Source organism: Petaurus breviceps, unplaced genomic scaffold (assembly GCF_028583685.1).
Source record: "Petaurus breviceps papuanus isolate PSGF00001 unplaced genomic scaffold, PetGlider_PUasm1.0 220, whole genome shotgun sequence".
In the NCBI taxonomy this organism is placed as follows: domain Eukaryota; kingdom Metazoa; phylum Chordata; class Mammalia; order Diprotodontia; family Petauridae; genus Petaurus; species Petaurus breviceps.
In genome coordinates, this window is record NW_027185876.1 from 353,928 (window position 1) to 374,477 (window position 20,550).

At 37.9% G+C, this 20,550-nt stretch overlaps 1 protein-coding gene across 2 annotated transcripts in view; it reads right to left on the reverse strand.

Moving 5' to 3' along the window:
• PKN2 (protein kinase N2) overlaps positions 1-20,550 on the reverse strand; it is a 193,651-nt gene that overhangs the window by 84,296 nt on the left and 88,805 nt on the right. For both annotated transcript variants that reach the window (XM_069094550.1, XM_069094549.1), the window contains one exon: positions 6,515-6,669. In XM_069094550.1, the coding sequence (XP_068950651.1) occupies positions 6,515-6,669 (155 nt within the window). The remainder of the gene's footprint in view (positions 1-6,514; positions 6,670-20,550) is intronic.

The following is a 20,550-nucleotide window of genomic DNA, read 5'->3' on the forward strand; positions in this document are numbered from 1 at the left end:
TTGGGATGACCTGGGGATCGAATCCGGGCTCAGATACTTAGCACCACACCCAGAAATAACTGGCTGTGTAGCCTTGAACAAGTTACTTAACCCCAATTGCTTTAAAAAGAAAAGAAAAGATGCTCTAAATCACTAAAAATGAGAGAGATGTAAATTAAAATAATTAAGGATCTATTCTACACTCATTAGATTAGCAAAGTTGACAAAAATGGAATATAATGAATACAGGATGGGCTGGGGAAAACAGGTACATTAAAGCACTGTTGGTGGAGTTATGAACTGGTTCAGCAATTGTGGAAAACAATTTGAGACTATGCCCCCAAAGCCAGTAAACTCTGCATACCCTCTGACACAGAGACATTGCTACTGGGTGTATTCCTCCAAGAAATCAAAGAAAAATATCTTTTTACAGTGTCAAAAAAAATAGAAACTGAGGAGGAGGTACACATTGATCAACAAATGGCTGAACAAGTGATGGTATGTGAATGTGAATGTGAATGATGCTCTAAGAAATGATGAAGGGGGGGGCAGAGTCAAGATGGTAGAGTAGAAACAGGACTTCCACAGGGCTTCGGCTCCCACACCCTCCAATTCATATAAAAGATGACTCAGAACAAAGTTTGAAGCTATAGAACTTACAAAATGACACAGAGAAGCTAACCTCTCGTTGAGGACAGCCTGGCAGGCTGGCAGTAAGTGGCCAGCACAGCAATCTGGGAGCCAACCCCAGCCCCAATAAAGCTGGAGGTTTTAGCCTCAGGGCAGGTCTGACCAGCCCCTGGATGGAGGGACTTCAGATTACCAGCAGCTGTGGCAGTTTCCAGATTTATCAACCCATAGATGCTAAGGACAAAGTGAGAGATCAGTGAAGTGTAGACTTTGGGATCCAGTAATTTGGGAGTGTGGTCAGCCTTTGCCCCTGGGGCAAGAAGCCACTGAGGCACCACAGCCATGCAGCCACCACCACGTGGCAGCTTCAGCTCCTGGCCTGCAGACTGTAGGGGGACCAAGTGACCAGTCTGAGGGGTAATAACTCATGCTTTAAGCTGCTTGGATCTGGATTGCAGTCTAGGGTAGAGGTCCTGGGGTATGCGAACAGCTGGAGAAGTGCACCCAATTAATATCTTCAGCAGCTGAGAAAACCCCAGCAACTGGGACGAAGCTCCCTTGTCTTGTGGCAGAGTCCTACTGTGGCAAAAATGAATGGGTCAACCTTATTCTCATTGAATTTGGCTTAGGGAGGGAATGACATACACACTAAATAGGGTATCTCACCCTACAGGCTGGGGGGAGGGAAGTTGGAAGCACCCAAGGGACAGGATCAAAGTAGAGAACAGAACAAGTGGGAGGTGGGATAGGAGGGAGGGAAATATAATCAGTCTTTTACAATATATCCACTATGGAAATGTTTTGCATAGCTACACATGTACAACCTATATAGAATTGCTTATCTTTCTAGTAAGGGTAGGTGACAAGGGAGGAAGGGAATGAATCTGGAATTCAAAGCTTTAAAATCAAATGTTTTAAAAAAAATTATATATATATATATATTATTATTAATATTATTTTACATGTAACTGGGAAATAAGATATACAGGTATTGGGGCATAGAGATGCACTGTGCCCTACTGGAAAGTTGGAGGGGGTATGGGAGAAGATATTGGAGAGAGTAGATTGGAGGAGGGGATATCCAGTGGGATTGCTATTTTGGGGTGGTGGGTAGGGGGAAAAACGGGGAAAAAATTTGTAACTCAAAATCTTGTGGAAATGAATGATGTAAACCAGAAGTTAATAAAGCATTTGATTAAAAAAAAAGAAATGATGAAGGGGATGCTATTGAAACCTACGAAGACTTGTATGAACTGATGCACAGTAAAAGAATTTATACACTAACAATATAATATAATATAGATTGTAACACCAAAAAAATTTTGAAAAGCTTAGGAACTCTGATGAACACGATTCCAGAGGTCTCATAATGAAACAAGCCTGACACTTCCTGATAGACAACTGAAACACTCAGAGGGCAGAATGATATATTTTTCTGGACATGGCCAATGGGGAAATTTATCTTGTTTGATTATACATATATACATAAAGATTTTGCTTTTCTTGCTTTTTCAAGTCAGCAGGGAGGGAAAGTACACAGGGAAAGAAGGTGGATTTTCAAAAGAAAAAATAGAATTCAATTTTTAAAAATGATCATCTCTGGAAATGAGTATCAATTCTACATGTGTAACCATTTATCTTCCAAAAAAGCAATTCTAGATAGAGCGTGGGCCCTGGAGTCAGGATGACCTGAGTTAAAGCTGACTAGTAGCTATGTGACTATGGGCAAGTCACTTAATCTCTGTTTGCCTCAGTTCCTCATCTGTAAAATGAGCTGGAGAAGGAAATGGCAAACCACTCTCTGCCAAGAGGACCCCAAATGGGGACATGAAGAGTTGGACACAACTGAAATGACTGAAAAATAACATCAGCCTGCTAGACATCTCCACCAAGATATCTCAAAGGTATCTAACTCCACATTTCTGAACCAGAACTCATTCTTTTTGCCTCCCTCAGAATCCAGGTCTTTCCTCATTTCTGTGAAGGTACCACCATCCTTCTGGTCATTTTGATTCAATCTTGGGAAGTGACCTTTCACACCTCATATCAAAAGCAAATATGGTAGATATTTATTTATATCACTTACCCATACTCTAACTCTTCATTAACACAGAAATCATTCTAATTCAGTCCCTCACCACCTCCTGCTATGATTACTCAACAGTCTCTTAATTTTCACACAGAGCCTCCAGTGTCTTTGTCCAATCTACTCTCCACACAGCTGCACAATCATATTCCTAAAGTATAGATCTAAGACTTTCCTCCACAAAAAGTCAGAGTCTTCCTTATTATCTCTAGAATAAAATACATGCTCTGATTGTTTGGTATTTAAAGCCTTTTGCCGTGGGCTGCTCAGTGTCCAGAACTTAGCATGATTCGGAGAAGTGAATAAGAAATGACCAGGCCATGTGGGTAGTTCAAGGAAGAATGATGAACTCCATTTATTGATTCTCAGGAAAAGGTTTTTGTAGAGCAAAAGAGACAAAGGAAGAGGACTCAAGTATTCTTATTATTATCTTAGTCTGTTATATCCTGGAAGTAGCACAGAATAGATAATTTGATAAGGATTTGTTATCTAGGAGATTAAAGTCTTAGGGTAAAACCTTTGATCTAGGCCTCAGGTACCTCCTAATGCAGCCTCAGTCATAAATGGATACAATTGAGAGCAAACTTCAGAGCTAAAGCTGCAATCCTCAAAAGATATCACATTTAGAGCTGACCAGCCAAAGATACCTGAGTGCTGAATCAAATATTTTGGCTCTGAACAACTAAAGTCTTGGGGTATAGCCTGTTGGTCTCAGAACTCAAACAATATCCTTATAAGTGTAACCCATATCAAAAGAACTCAGGAACCAATTTAGTGAAAAGTTGCATCTCAAAGAGGTCTTTGATATTCAGGTCCACTGATATCAAGGTAATTATCCGAAGTCTTGGCTCAGGCCTCTTTGGCTCCCAAGAGCCTCTCACGATTTGGCTCCAACCTACCTATCCATACTGATTTTCTCATATGCTATATATTTGAGTTCAATAGATTTATTTGCTTTTCCTCAAATGTGGCATTCCATTTTATGTCATCGCTGTGCCACAGAATCAGTAAACTTTACACAAACTATTCCATATACCCAGAATGCTCTCATTCTCACTAACACCTTCAAAGAACCCTGTTTCCTTCAAGACACAGTTTGGGTGCCACTTCCTACAAGGTATAGTTTTTAGTGTCTTTCCTCATCCCTACACCCCTGGCCCAGTCCCCATTCCCCTGCTTTTTATTTAGTCTCCATATATTTCATATACACTTCTCAATCAGCAAGTCTCTATTAAGTAACTCCTATGTCTAAGTCTTATGAGATAAAATAATCATTAAGCATTTTGAGAAAGAGGATAATGAAGCAGGAGATGAAGGAGAACAGAATTTTATTTGATTTAAAGGGGACTTAAAAAGGGAATAGTCCAGAATGGTCCCATCCAACCCTTTATTTTACTTATGAAGAAGAAACTGAAGACCTAAGGGACAAATGACACATGTAGTAAGTAGGGGTTAGAAACATTTCATTGAAGACCAGCACACTGAAAGGTTTGGGGAAATATCTGAAATGTAAGCATATTTGAAGATAACAAAATAAGAACCAATGAACTAGAAAGATGAACAAAAGAAGTGAAACAGGTAATTAGGTGTGTTTTGGGAGGCTAAAACAATTCGGCTGAGAAAACATTTTCTGAATCACCTTCAGTATATTACTCAAAAGATAGATCTCTGATCTTGCCAGTATGAAGTTTCCTTTAGGTAACTGTTATTTTAAAATTTGTTGGAAAGTGTTGTGTGTGATATTTCACAATTATACGACACTGCCAGTCTATTGGCCTTTGCATCTGAAGGAAATCAGGGATCCTTCAAGGAGCTTTCTAATTGCAATCCAGCCCACTCTTCATCTTTATTTAATTCTGGACCCAACTCACTGTTCATTTGTACTGTGTCTATCACGGATCAACAAAATGATGGATAAGCGATGTGATATAGACTGTTCCTCCAACTGACTTTCTTCCTTCACTTAGTCTTCCCTAAGTGGATGGGGTCAGGTTATAGGTCTCTTCTGGAGGCTTTTTAATCTCTGCTACTTGATGTCACAAGCATGAAGTCATTTGAAGAGAAGCATAAATGAGATCTGTCATCCTGAGGGAATTCTTCTTTAACTTCTAAGTATAATGCCTGTTCTAGCATAATGCTAGTTATAACTAGCCTTACGTTTTTGAGAATATACCTACTTTCAAGGAAGTACATAAGGATTTAATTTGGAGGGTCTTATCAAGTTTTTTTTTTAATAGAACTGAGTTCTTTGTAAAATTTCTCTACCTCTTTATCCTCTGCAACTAATGATGGTGCAAAAGTCACAATTACTTCCCCGGTAATATTTTTACACATATTTATTATGAATACTGCTATGCGGTGACCAAATGTCACTTTAAGTTTCTTTTTGTCTTTGGATATACAATCACACCCACTCCACAAACTCCTTTCCTTGCTGAGTACAGGGACTCACTGTAAGCAATTCTTCTGTTCCTTTTTTTTTCTTCTGGATTTAGTAAGAGGGAAAATAAGATGGATAGAATTTTGCACTGCAAGTAGTATGTCTACTTCTTGGCCACTGGACAAGTTACAGTTATGAGTACCAACGGCTAATTTATCAGCAGTCTAAAAATTGTAATTATGAGACCTCTTTTTATGCCTGCAGAAGTGATACAGAAGGGGCTATTCTGTATTTTCCTTTGTTTCTTGGCTTCCCATGTCCAAAAAATTAATCACCAAGAGGCCAACTTACTGGTGACGAGCCTTTCCATACTGGGCTAGTTGTTCCTTATAAATCTAGAATTGGCCTGAACACATATTTCATATTTTAAAACAGAACTATGAAGACAAAGATTTCCTTCCACATTTCTACTCTGTCATAATTCCTATTGGGTAGTTATCAGAAGTTCTTGAACTCCAACTCCAGAAATTAGAAACATATGATTAATTATTTCATCTATAATGAAATCCACTTTTAAGTGGAAGGCCATTTTACTTATGAAGGGAGACATAGGTTACAACTTGCTTAAGATCACAAATGAACTCATAGGCAAGTTAAGAATTCATTTCCCAATTTCCAATTTATTTCTCTATTCACTGGAGTAAGTTGTTATTATAAGATCATGAAGACAACAACAGTAATTTCCTACAGATTTTACAATTCTAATTAAGTTTTTCTGGATATACTTGTCTGAGATAACTCAAATATTTCTGAATTTCCCTTTCCTCAAAAGTGAAGTCATTTATTCAATGCTTAGGTGTGACAAAAACAATTTTCAAGTACCCCATTTCTGCTATGGGAATAACTCTAAAGCTCATTCAGTAAAGTTCTCTGACACTCTTGGGAATATAACGGTGTCCCTCTAACGCTGCCATCCTCCACTGCCCCCATATTAGACATTTCTATGTAGGAGTGGCCTTATTTTCTACTAATCTATCCCGACCTTTCTCTGTGGAACCTAGTACAAAGTCTTGTCCATATATCTGCACATACTCAAGGGCATTAGAAGGAACTGGCTGTTATTACTAAAGAAATCCACAATTCAATTAATAAAGTGTAAGGCATGATCAAAGATACTCATGTTCTAGACTGAAACACACTGAATTTAAAATGTTGGTTGTACAACCTGAGTATGGAATTGAAAAGCTAAAGTAAGTTTTGTGAAGAATCTTGATTTATTTCAAGCAATTATAGAGAAAATGGTATTTAATAAATATATTATTTATCAAATTATTCAACTGCATATAGGATATTCAAATAAGATGCCAGTTCTGTTAGGTCTACATCTTAAAGTAACAGTTCTATAGAAGGGTACTTCATATACTATTTAATAAGCTTACCTTTGAAGAGCCATTTGAATACATCTGTATCATATTCTCAGCTCCCTGCTTTACCTTCAGTTCTATGTCCAATTGTTTTTTTAAGGCCATCAATTTATTATTGCTAGTTGAACTACGAGGATCACTATTTGGAGTATCTGGGGTCCTTGGGCAATCTGCAAATGAAATGAAATATAAATATTTACTCAGAAACTAATGATCTTACGTTATAAGATAACATTTTCAAAGGATACAGAAGCATAGCTATTTGAATATATCTCTCTGTGCTTTGCAACAATTCTATAACAGTAAACAGTCTGAAGCAGATGAATTCCTGTACAATTATTTATCAGGGATGTTACAAAAAGGATTTTTATATTCACTGAAACCTCAAATTCAATTTAACAAGCATTCATTAAACACCTATTATTTGCAAGGCTCTGTAATAATACATCAAAAATTTAAAAACTAAATTAATTAAATTAAAAAAGCTAGGAAGCCACTAGAGCACTTTTATTGCTAAGATTAGTGATAAGATTTGATGAAATAAGGCTAAACAGTGGGAGCACAGAGGTGGGGGAAAATGGGAAAAAGGAAGAAAAAAGACTATGTAAATCTGATACTCCAAATACTCACTTTTAACCTCTTATGAACTTCACTAGCAGTTTTCAATTAAAATGATTTGGTGAGTCTTTTGTCAACAACTGGCCTAGTATCAGGCTACTTTATCTGATTCCATACAGATCACAACTAAATGCTAGATAAACTAATATGAATGTCACTTTGTGAACAGAAGTCACCTAACTGTAAATGTAGTACTTACTTGGGAGGACCTTACATTTTAGGCACTCAAAGTCTTTCTCATTTAATTTCTGTCACAGAAAGGTCTACCTACAAATATTTCTTTCCAGGTAAATGGTGCTGCTATGTAGATCAATACCAATATTGAAAAAAAATTTGGGGGGAGGAAGGAGGTTTGGTGGATCCATTTTTAGATACACCTTAATATCCTCACTTTAAAAAAAATTTCTGATCTTCCTTGATAGTTTGTTATAAAGTTGAAAAAACTTTTTCAACAAACAAATTCAGTCTTATGGCTAACAAATGCAAAATTTTTGTTTATTCTACAGCAGATAGGTGGTGTGATGGATAGAGATCTGGATCTGTAGTCAGGAAGACCTGAATTTAATCCAGCTTCAGACTCTTACTAGCTATGTGACCCTGAACAAGTCACTTAACCTCTGTCTGCACAATTTATCCAAGAGTAAGTTAAGACATCACCCTCGTGACATTACTGGTCCTTTTTTGAGAATCTAGGAAGAGCAACAAGAGATTCCTTACTGAGATAAATACTTGTAAAATGCTTTGCAAACACTAAAGTGCTAAGTTAAAGCTATTATTGTTATTGTTAGGTTATATTATTTAGCCTAAACCTGAGAATAAAAAGAACTAAGTTTACATCCTGATTCGACCACTAATTTGCTACGTGACCCTTAACAGTAAGCCATTAACCTCTCTTTGCTTTCCTATAAGAAGTGATTAAGTCTAAATTATTTCTAAGGTCTTTTTCAGTCTTAATTTTTTCTGAAATCTTAATATCTCTTTAACACCATCCCAGTATAACTTGCTAATGAAAATAGAATTTTGCATTTGCTAAAAGGACAGAAGCTTTAGTATAAGCCAGTACTGCCAATAAAAAAAATAAGTATAAAACAGAAGAGATTTTTTTAATAGAATGGCATAAACCCCTTAAAAAAAAAAAAGGACAATCATCAAAATAAATGTTAGGACTCCCCTACATGTAATTTTCATTATGTGTTGGGATCAAAAATTTGTTTCTTTTTTGGTGGGGATCCCTAGCTTAAATAACAAAAACAGTTATACAAGTAATGTTTACAAATGTATATAAAGCCCAATGAGGTCAAGGAATGGTGAATAGAAAAAGGTATCAGTCAGAAATAGCTGGGTTCTCTTACACACAGTGACTATGTGAGTCTGGACAAGGCATTTAACCTCTCAATACTTTCAAGAAACTCTAAGAGTATAAACTGTAGAACAGTTACAGATCTGCAATGACATTGAGATTAACTCACCAGGAACCATTATATTAATGAAACCACAGGTTTTCTTTTCCACTTCCAATATAAAGTAGCACAGAAAGGATTCAGTTGCTTTTGAAACTGCCACACACACACAAACACACACACCCCCTCCGTCTTTTCCAATAGGCTTAGTAGAATACTGGAAACCCCCAGACTTCTTTTTTTTTCTTTTGTCTGTAGTTTTCAATTAAAATGTATGTTGCATCTATTCATAAAGGATCAGAGATTTAGAAGCAGAAGGACCTCAGGTTATTCTGTCCAAACACCTCATTTTAAAGATGAAAAAACAAAAACTCAAGGAATTTACACAACTAGGCCAAGATCAAGATTGGAACACAGATTTTCTGAAAACCAATCCAGTACCATTCTCATTATATGACATTCTAATTACACAAATTATATTTCTACTATTTGATCTGTTCCTCAATAACAATGGACATTTCTATTGCTTTAAATTCTGAAGCCACAGAAAATAGTTTAAAGTTAAAGATGTGTGGCCATTCTCAACTGTTCCTTGAAAAACTTACCATGAAGTGCTGACAAAGAATACTGCCTACAGTTTGAAATATTACAAGAGTTCATAAGGGAATGTAAGAACAATGAAAGAAAACATAGTATAATCTTGAAATAATTTTCATTCCCGAATATCCTAGCCTGAAATTAAAAGTTACACTTACTGCAGATTAAAGTACATATTTCTTTGTGTTTTTATACTATATTATTCTCTCTCTCTCTTTTAAAAGATAGGAGGCCTGCAGTTTAAACATAATGAATTCCTATAAATTTCAACTGAGAGGCAGACTATTGTACTAGTGTAAGGTAAGGTACGGAAGCAGAAAACTGGATGTGTATTGGTGGCTGTGTCTTTTTGGACTTGCTTCACATCATCAGCAGAAATTTGCATATTAGCAGGCAAGGGTAATAAGACCTGCAGGTGTTTATTAGTCAGTGCTGCATGAGAGGAATGTCAAACCAGAAAGTGTTGAAGATCAAGCATGTGTACAGGCAGTCTTCAACTTATGAAATGGTGTAGAGCTTTCCAAAAGTAAATCCTTAAGTCGTTTTAGATTCTGAACACATTTTTCCCATGGAAATAATGCTATAATAGTAACTGAGGTTCCAAAATCAGTCTGCAAATGTCATAAAATATTATCCTGCAAAACACACATATTAAACAACACTATAACCAGACTCCAGTATCAATTTATGTTGCCGTAATAAGCAAAATATAGACAGAAGGAGAGAAGACATAGTGAAGCATATTTCAGTTCAACAAAAGAACTCTTTTTTTTTTTTTAAAGAAAAAAAGCAATCGGGGTTAAGTAACTTGCTCAAGGTTACAGGGCCAGTTATTTCTGGCTGTGGTGCTGAGTATCTGAGCCCGGATTCGATCCCCAGGTCATCCCGACACTGGAGATGGTGCTCTTACTCGCTGAGCCACCTGGCCACCCGTAAGCAATTGGGGTTAAGTAACTTGCTCAAGGTTACACAGCCAGGTGTTTCTGGGTGGGTGCTAGGTGTCTGAGCCCAGATTCGATCCCCAGGTCATCCTGACACTGGAGCTGGTGCTCTTACTCGCTGTGCTACCTGGCTGCCCTGACAAAAGAACTCTTAATTATCCTTAGCTATCCCAACAATTTAAAGGGATGCATGGAAAAAAAAATGTAAGTTTTCTGTCACTGTAAGTCTTCACTGAGAGGCTACCTGGAATACTACAGAAAATGTCACTTTTCTATAATTCTATTTCTATAACAGGGTGGACAAGAGATGTTGTAGAGTTTCTGCTCTTAATAAACATAAGAATAAATAACTTTTATAATATTATCACTGAACAGTCACCATTTAAAATACCGTGTTTCCCCGATAATAAGACCTATCCCGAAAATAAGCCCTCCCCTTACTGTGTAAGATTCCTCTCAAATAAGCCTTCCCCCGAAAATAAGCCCTATTGAGATTGCTACTGTAGTGAAGGTGATCCCCTGCGCTACACGGTACATTACGGACCCTCTGTATGCACCGTCCCCCTCCCCCGCCGGTGAAACACACTGCCGCGCTCCGAGCTGCATCCAATCAGAGCTGCAGCAGTGAGAGCGTCATCCTGTTCTTCCCCAGTGATTTGCTTATTGAATAAAGGTACATTTTTTTTGTTCACATTTACCTGTTTATTAAAATTGCTGTCAATGTTCATTAAAATAAGCCCTCCCCTGAAAATAAGCCCTCTGGTGTTTTTCTGTCCAAAAAATTTAATAAGACAGTGTCTTATTATCGGGGAAACACAGTAGTATTTCTAAGAGGAAAATATACTGAATGTTAACTAAGGATATCACAAACAATTATTTCCCTCTCCACCTTCAAACCTGGGCCCCTCCTACCTTCTTTTTGAGTCTTACATTTTATTCCCCTCCAAGCACTCTATGGCCCAGTGACACTGGCCTTCTCGCTGTTTCTTGCACATCTCACCACTCTATGCCTTTCAATGGCTGTCCTCAATGCCTGGAATCTTCTTCCTCCCCTCTCCCTACTAGCTTCAAGATTCACCTCAAACACTACTTTCCACACATGGCCTTTCTAGAACCCCCTCCCCTTGTTCCTTTTCTCAGACAGTACCTTTCAGTTGTCTAGTTTGTATTTACATACGTGTTTTGCATGTAGCAATCCTCATTAAAATGTAAACCCTTTGACCCCTTGAAGACAGGAACTCTTATTTTTCCTTTGGGGAGCCAGGGGGTTGGTATCTCCCATGCTTAGCACAATACCTGGCCCATAGTAATCACTTAATAAATGCTTGTTGACTGACTGACTAAGGTGGAACCCAACCTGTACTTGGAAAGAAGCTAGGCATTTTATGAGATGGAAATGAGGAAGAAGAGAATTCTAGACATGGGGAATCACTCATACAAAGGCGCAAAGCTGGGGAATGGAATGCTAGTTATGGCTGGCATATTTAGCTATATGTCCACCCTGGGGTGCTATTCCAAGCTTCCAGGGCCTAAAGCCTAGTCATCCTAATGGTATCAGCCTGCTGGTTTTAAAGAGTAGTGTAATAGCCATACCCTTACTATTTAAAAATCACCCAATAAAAGCCACAGGGATTATGAGGAAAAATGGGGTTGGGGTACGATGTTCTAAAACTTCATCAGTGACATAAAAAAGACAGAAGCCTAACAAAAATGGTACAGTTTTATACATATTAAATGGTTAAGAAATACATAAATGCTAAAATAAATAGTGGCAGCCTGTAAGCCTTCACTCACAACCTGGCCTATGCCCTGGCCTGGCCAATGACCCTTGGAAAATCCATGGGGAAAGGTGTGATGGGAAGGAGTATGGACTAGCTTTTCCCTGTCCACAGCTCCTATTATATCAGAAGATATACAAAAATGTGGCACTTAACCTTAAAAAAAGACCTAAAGTTAGCTTGTGGAAATAGGTATCAGAAGGTTTGGAGTCTGTCAGTCATTATTACAGTTTTCTGCATTCTCACTGTTTCTCAATGAGGAAACTGTGCATGAGCAAACCAAAACTGAAGTTAAGCCCAAAATGTTCTCTAATATGGTTATCATATTGAGACAAATTCACATTTTTGAAATAAGATTATAGCAGAAATGACTGTATTACAGAAAGGATGAAATTGGGGAGGGGAATGAAACGTGGAAGCCATCATTTCCAGGTGTTAATAAGTACCCCTAACAGCTCTGACTAGACATTCTTTTTTTAAATTTTCTGGAAGTTCCATAGAACGTGTTCGTTTTGTAGGAAGTTGGTGACAGCAAATACTCTTCTTACACCCCTCTTCTTCTCTGTCTCCATTTACTTTTCACTGGAGAGCTCATGCACTTCTATTATTAAAATGCCACCTCAATGAAGAAGGTTAACCTAAGCCTCGCCTCTTATTTGACTTCCAAGGTCACATTTTCAACTTCTTCATGTATTGTTTCTCCCTGAATGTGCCACCAGTATTTCAAATTCCAAATGCCTAAACCCAAACATTATATTTTCCCTCCCAAAAGAAAATCTTTTAGGGGCGGCCAGGCAGCACAGCGAGTAAGAGCGCCGGCTCCAGTGTCAGGATGACCTGGAGATCGAATCCCGGGCTCAGACACTTAGCACCCACCCAGAAACACCTGGCCGTGTAACCTTGAGCAAGTTACTTAACTGCTTAGGGGTGGCCAGGTGGCTCAGCGAGTAAGAGCATCGGCTCCAGTGTCGGGATGACCTGGATCAAATCCGGGCTCAGATACTCAGCACCACACCCAGAAATAATAACTGGCCGTGTAACCTTGAGCAAGTTACTTAACCCCGATTGCTTTAAAAAAAAAAAAGGAGAAAATCTTTTTCTTTATTTTCCTTCCTGTTGATGGTTCCATCATTTTTAGTCTTGGTGGCTCTAAATTTTAAAGAGCATTTTTTAACTTCTTTATTCCTGATATCCAATCGATCACCAAGGCCCACTGCTTCTGCCTTTGCAGTGTGATCTTAGTGTTCAATTCTGCAATATCTCTTTATAATTGTTTTTTTTTTATTTTTATTTTTTATTTTAAGCAATCGGGGTTAAGTAACTTGCTCAAGGTTACACGGCCAGTTATTTCTGGGTGTGGTGCTGAGTGTCTGAGCCCGGGATTTGATCTCCAGGTCGTCCCAACACTGGAGCCGGTGCTCTTACTTGCTGTGCTACCTGGCCGCCCCGCAATATCTCTTTATAACACATCTGAATGATTATGTTGGTGTTGTAGCTAGCCTCTCTGCTTCTCTGCACTTTAAGATTTAACCAGCATAAACCAGTACATGTTTTCTTAACCTTTTTTTGTCCTTGAACCAGTTACCACCTCTAACCTAATGACCCCTTCCTAAAATTGCTTTTTTAAAGGAATAATATACATAAGAATATAAAGGAAACCAATTATAGTGAAATATAGTTATCAAAATAAAAAGTTTAGAGACTCCAGTGTTAAGAACCTTTACTAACAGACCAATTTTCCTGAACTATCAACTTGATTGTATTATTATTCCATGGGTTAAAAAATACCAATGTCTCCCCACTGCACACAAAACAAAATTAAATCTCTTTAGCCTGGCATTCAAGGCCCTTTAGATGCTCACCTCTACCTACCCGCTGTCAACATAGACCCTGTGCTCCAGTAAAACTGTTCATTTGTGACCTCTTACGTAAATGTATTCTGTACTTTCCTACCTTCATTCTTGTGTCCATACCATTCCATTAACCTACGATGCCCTTAGAATGTCCTCCTTCATTTACCTAACCAAATCCAAATTACTTTTAAAACCCGGTTTAAGTATAATTTTTTTTGGTATGAAACTTTTCCTTATCATCCTAATCTGATGTGATCTTTCCCTGCTCTGAACTCCTAAGCACTTATTACATTTACCATACAATTTGAACTCGTTTTGGGAGATACCATTGGTGAAACTCGGGAAAGAGTTTAAGCAACTTTACTGCTGAACAGAGGATCTACAGACCTTCAAGTAAAAGACATAGTCGGAGCATGATGGATGTCATAAATTTCCTGTTTTTACCTGTATAGTAAGAAGGAAAATCTAGCCTGGGTTATGACAAGGTAGGAACGCTGGAATATGAAAGTCTGGAGGAATGTGCAGTGTGGGATATAACTACAGACATTTCACGAAGAGATCTCTTAATGTCCCACCTCGGTTTAGCCAAGTTAACAGTCAAGGCTTTGGTTCCAGTCAGAGCATTATCTCTATCATAGTGGTGGCTCACGTTGTGTAAGAGGGCCTCTTGATATGCTACCGTGCGCGAGAATGTGAAACCTGAACAGAGATCTCCAGGAGTTGTACCAGTGACCCCAGGCTAAGTAAGATGGGAATGGCATCGGCAGGGGAAAGAATAGAGTCCAAAGAGCCACTGTTACATGAGAAATAAATTACGTTCCTTTCACCCAAGTATGAGTGGTTTTAAAAAAACTTCAGTGCTATTCCAGATACCACATGTTGGCCTATGAATACTATGTTTTAAAAGGCAAACAGCTCTAACAAGGATCTTGAATGATGCCTCCCAACACTTGAAAGACAGACTATGAAATCTGTCCAGATAAGATTTCTTATAATAATTTATTCAGTGGTATAATGTAGTTTGCTTTCTAAGTTTTAAACAATTATTAAACAATTGTGAGTTGTTACCACCATGATCACTGAGTTATATACAATTACTAGGATGTCAACTTATCCCCCATAGCACCCCTAATGCAAGCAAACTGAATGATGGGAATCCTGAGAATGAGGATGACAGTGTACATTATGGCCTAGCTCCTGAGCCTTAACCACTCAAATATATATTCCTGCTACAAAACTCAGGAGACCTATGGAATAAGAAGGTTAAAATTCTACCTTAGAAATGCCTGAATAACCTCAGTAGATAGGGTCCCTTAAGGCTGGGCCAAATTATTCATTCCAGGAATGGTTTCAGTTTACAAGCACAGAGACATCCTCTTAATAACTGTCCTTTACAAATAAAGATTCTTTTAGACATTTCGCACCTTTGCAGATAGCTTTCAATGTATTAGTACTGCTCTGCTCTGTCATTCTCCCTGTATCTCATTATAACTTGGTTGACTAATCAAGCCTCTATTTTTCTCATTCAACAACTTGGCTTATCCCAGTGAGAAGCTCTGCTTCATTTGTTACATTACCAGACCTGACATATCCCTCCCCCCTGACCTTCTTCTAGCTGCTGGACCAAATGCTTCCCCAAGACCTGCAAATATTAGCTCCTGCTGCCACACCTGTATACTATGATTCCTAACCCATGGCCACCCTCCTGAACAGCAACCATCAGTACCTATCAGCTGCCTCAAGGATCTCCACCAGATCACATCTAGCCAATTTAGCTCATTTTATCAGTCACAAGCATTATAGATGATACAACAAAACAAAATAAGCTGGTAAAGTTAACTCCTGCTATTTACAACAGGATACATTCCTCAAATGTACCAAATTCACTAAAGCCCAATAAAACCTATTCCTAGGAATATTCAGTAATGCCAAGGAATGTCACTTTGATTCAGTCTTGTGTCCATAAGCAAATATATCCACATAAACCCAGAGATATCACATACCACTGGCTTCAGTAAAGTTCTTAGGAATCACAGACAGAAAATACCGAAAGTGATTTCTTTGGAAGGGATAGATCTTTCAAGATCTAACATCTTTTCATTGGGAACAGATTTTTAAAGTGGAAGAATGAAGCTCACCCTTAACAATTAACTTGCTTTATAATATTTCTATACTCCTGTATAAAGTAAGTATAATATTAGGTAACTCATGTCCCCACAGAATGTTGCCACACCATGGAGATAAAAAGTCAATTCCCCACCCTCCACATGTCATGTAATTAGCTCTGGGAGGAAAACATGCAAGGGTGTTGACAGTATTTCTGGTCTTTTTAAAACTTGTAGCCAAACATTGGCTTCCATGATCAAGTGTTGTTTGAGGATGATGGAGCAGTGCAGAGGCCTGATTCTCTAGGTCTTCTGTTTCCTCTGTAGGTACAATTTGGCTCCTATTCCTTCATTTTTATTGGGTTTGGGATGTAATTTACTGAATGACTTTTGCCCTAAGGCTTTCTTTGATATCCTAAGTGTAAAAAAAAAAAAAGTTATTAGACCCAAAGAGCTATAAATAAGTGCATACCCTTTGACCCAGCAATACCAATTCTAGGGTTGTATCCCAAAGAGATGAAGTGAGAGGAGGACCCATATGTACAAAAATATTTACAGCAGCTCTTTTTGTGGTGGGCAAAGAATTGGAAATTAAGGGGGTGCCCATCAATTGGGGAATGGCTGAATAAGTTGTGGTATATGCATGTTATGGAATACTATTGTGCTATAAGAAATGAGGAGCAGATGGACTTCATATTTACCTGGAGAGGCTTATACAAACTGATGCTGAGTGAGAAGAGAAGAACCAGGAGAAATTTGTACACAATTACAGACACAATGTAGGTGTGACGACCAACTTTGATAGACTGGGCTCTTCTCAGCAATGCAAGGTTATAAGACAACTACAAAAGACTCATGATGGAAAGAAATGTCCACATCCAGAGAAAGAAAAACAGAGTCTGAATGCAGATTGAAGCAAACTACCTACTCTCTTTCTTTTTCTTGTTTCCTCTTTCCCATTGGTTCATTCCATCAGTTATAATCCTTCTTTACAATCTGACTAATGTCTAATGTGAAAGTATTTGCAGATCTTATACATGATTGCATGCCGCCATGGGGCAGGAGGGTGGGGGGGCAGAGAAGAAAATTTGAAACTCAAGGGATTGTGGAACTGAATCGTGTAAGCTAAAAGTAAATGAACAAATTAATAAAGACCCCTCCCCCCATTACAAAATGCAAAAAAAAAATGAATTGGAATAAATGACATTTAAGGTTCCTTCCAATTCATAAAAAAAAGAAGTCATTTATAGCCTTAGTCATCCTAAACCAAGAGATTTACCTCTGAAGCTGAGACATCAACATATGTGACTACACCTCCAAGTGTTCTCATTTACTCCAAAAGTTCTCATTTTCACCAGTGAAGAAACTAAGACCCAGAGATCGGGATCTGCCTAAGGTCACCCAGCCTGGCTCCTAGACCAGCTCTTTCCAATACACCATGGTGCCACCTACCTCTGCTTTCTTAGTACTGTGCAGATAATGCAGCAAAGCTGCCTGCTGGTGACATGAGATTTATATGGAATCAAACAGACGCAATTCTATGTTCATATTTATCATGAAGCACTAACTGCTATTGATCTGTATCTCTCACCAACCTCTCTTTATTTTTATATATCTTTTCTGTATATAGATTCTAACCCAGCGTTCTCTAGAAGATGAAGGCACTGTTTGTGTCTTTGTGTTCCAAACACCTAAAGAGCTCCAGGCATATTACTGGTACTTAAAAACATGTTTGTCAGATTGCACTGAATGGCTGCTTATCACCTTGGTATGCATCCTGGTGATTCTTCAGTTATCTAATTTACATGAGAAGATTTATAAATATTCAGGTATACTCCTCTTATTCATAATAATTTTAAAAACTTTTTTAAGAGGAAAAAAGAAATTTACCTTTTATAGTACCCGTTCAGATTTTCATCAAGATTCAATCTTTTAAAACTCTAATATAATCTTTTTGTCAGTTGCCATACCAGTAAAGCCATGACGGTTAATTATTTTGCAACAGTACCACACACATGGCAAACACTTAATATTTACTGAATGAATATACTGTTTAGACCTCACTTTAACTTCTGCTTAATAATTCTATAAATATAGGTACTATTAAGCATGCTGATTACAGTTAACTTTTTTTGGAGGTGGGGGAATAGGTTGCCATATATTCAAAGGCAAGATGCATATTTAAGAGTTTAATAATATCCGGTATCTATTTATGCAGTTACTCAAAACAACAAGCACTTATTAAACCCTTACTGTGTGCCAGGCACTGTGATAAGTAAGCACAGGTGATACAAAGGAAGACAAAACAATCCCTGATCAAGGCCTCTCATCTTTTCATAAAGAAGATAATACACAAGCAACTAAGAACATACCAGACAGATACAGTTTAAAATAGGAAGGCATCTCTGAGTGAAGTCATTAGCAGTGGGGGAAATTGAGAAGGGCCTCTTGCAGAAGGTGGAATTTGAGTTGAATCTTTTTTTTTTGTTGTGTTTTGGAGGGCAATTGGGGTTGACTTGCCCAAGGTCACACAGCTAGTAAGTGTTAAGTGTCTGAGGCTGGATTTGAATTCAGGTCCTCCTGACTTCAGGGTTGGTGCTCTATTCACTGTGCCACCTAGCTGCCCCTTTGAGCTCAATCTTGAAGGAAGCCAGGAGGTGGAGATGAAGGCAAACATTCCAGGAATGGGAAACAGCCAGTTTTGAAAAAGTATGGAGGTGGGAGATAAAATGTTGTATAGAACAAAGAGCAAAGTCAGTGTCACTGGATTTAGAGCATTTGGAGGGAGTAGGAAGGGATCAGGCTGTGAAAGGCTTTAAATGCCAAACAGAAGATGTTACATTTGATTCTGAAAATAACAGGGAACCACAGGAGTTTCCTGGGATTGAGAGGGGGAAATTGATATGGTCAAACCTGAACTTTAAGAAAATCACTTTGGCAGGTGAGTGAAAGATGCATTGGAGTGGGGAAAAACTTGAGACAGAGAAACCAACCCTATTGTAATAGTTTAGACTTGAGGTGATGAAGCCCATACCAAGGTAGCATGGGACATAATGAGAGATGCTGCAAAGGCAGAAATAACAGGACTTGGCAAAAGATTCAATACATGGGGTGAGCGCGAGTTGAGGATAACATCTAGATTACAATGCTGGGTGGCTGACAGGATGATGGTGCCCTCAACAATGTAACAGAGAAATTTGGAAGAGGACGCAGAATTTAGTTTAGGACATGTTGAGTGTAAGATGTTTGAGATATCCAGTTTGGGATATCCAAAAGACAGGTGGAGATATGTGACTGAACATCAGAAGAGAAGTTTAGCATGGATAAATATAGCTGGAAAACATCTGCATGGAAATGACATGATAATCCATGATAGCTGATGAGATCAAGTATAGAAGAATAGAAGAAAACTAAGGACAGTCCCTTGGAGGGCACTCACAGTTAGCAAGAGAGAACTGAATTAAGCTATACCGAAGGAAACTGAAGAAGACTGGTCAGACAGGTTGGAGGAATAACAAAAGAGAACAGTGTCACAAAAACCTAGAGGAGAGAGTATCTAGGAGAAGAGGGCCAAAGGGCCAAAGGCTGTAGAGAGGGTCAAGTAGGAGACTAAGAAAAGGAAATTGGATTTGACAACTGAGATCATTAGTAACTTTGGAAAAAGCACTTTCAATTTAATGATAAAGTCAGAAGCCAGAATTCAGAGGGTTTAAAAGAGAATGAAAAGAGGAAATGAAGGCAATGATTATACATGACTTTAAGAATTTAGCCACAAAAGAGAGGAGAGATGCTCTTTTCTTTTGATTCTAATATATAACTGAGCACGTAATTTTTGTGCCAGACTTTCCCCCTAATCATTAAGTGAGTTGTTTCATATTTTTCTCCAAAATGCTGCTGTTGAATGATCTGAAGGAACCTCTTCTGGTTATAATAGTATATTAATAATATGAATAGCTCATGCTTAAGGTACCACATATATTTAACAATTCAATATACAGATCAATTTAAACAACTAACAATCTTCTTTCTTCAAGCTCTCAACCAAAAAGAGCACAATTAATATTACCAAACCTTCCTAAATAAAACCTTTATAGCAAACTACATAGAACACTAAGAGGCAAAAATCTAAAACCAAAATTTCACATTACCATAGGTATTGAGTATTTATATCTATAGATATATCTGTATATATCTATATCTATCAGAGAGAGAATTTATAGGTAAAGAGTATTTTTAAGATTTCTATGATTACTGTGAACAAGACAACTGGAAGGCATTAACTGCCATCTCACTTTTATAAAGTGGGATTTTTTTAAAAAAAGTAATGAAGGAAAAATCAGCAAAATGAAGGTAGGTTAAGTGAGGAAACACTATTAGGTAAAGCAGGATTATGCTGGGTCATTAACTTCCTAAATCTCACAGTTAATTTTGATTTTATTGTCAGAGACTAATCTAATGGATATGACACTGATTCACATTGTTGTGGGGTTTGGGAAAGTAGAGGGAACAAGGAATGAATTCAACCTAAATTAATATTGATCTCTATTATAAGGGCAATATTGACAGAACATGTCAACTGCATTCTCAGCCCCATTTTCTGAGGTAATATGCTTTGGGAATAAGGTTCACAATATTAGTATTTCTCAACGTATTTCCTTTAGATGTCTCAGATGTCATCTGTGGCTAAGACAATAGAAACCTGAAGTGTGGTCAGTCATAATTCTGTTTGCAGCTTCCATATGGGATTAGTCAAATGCTC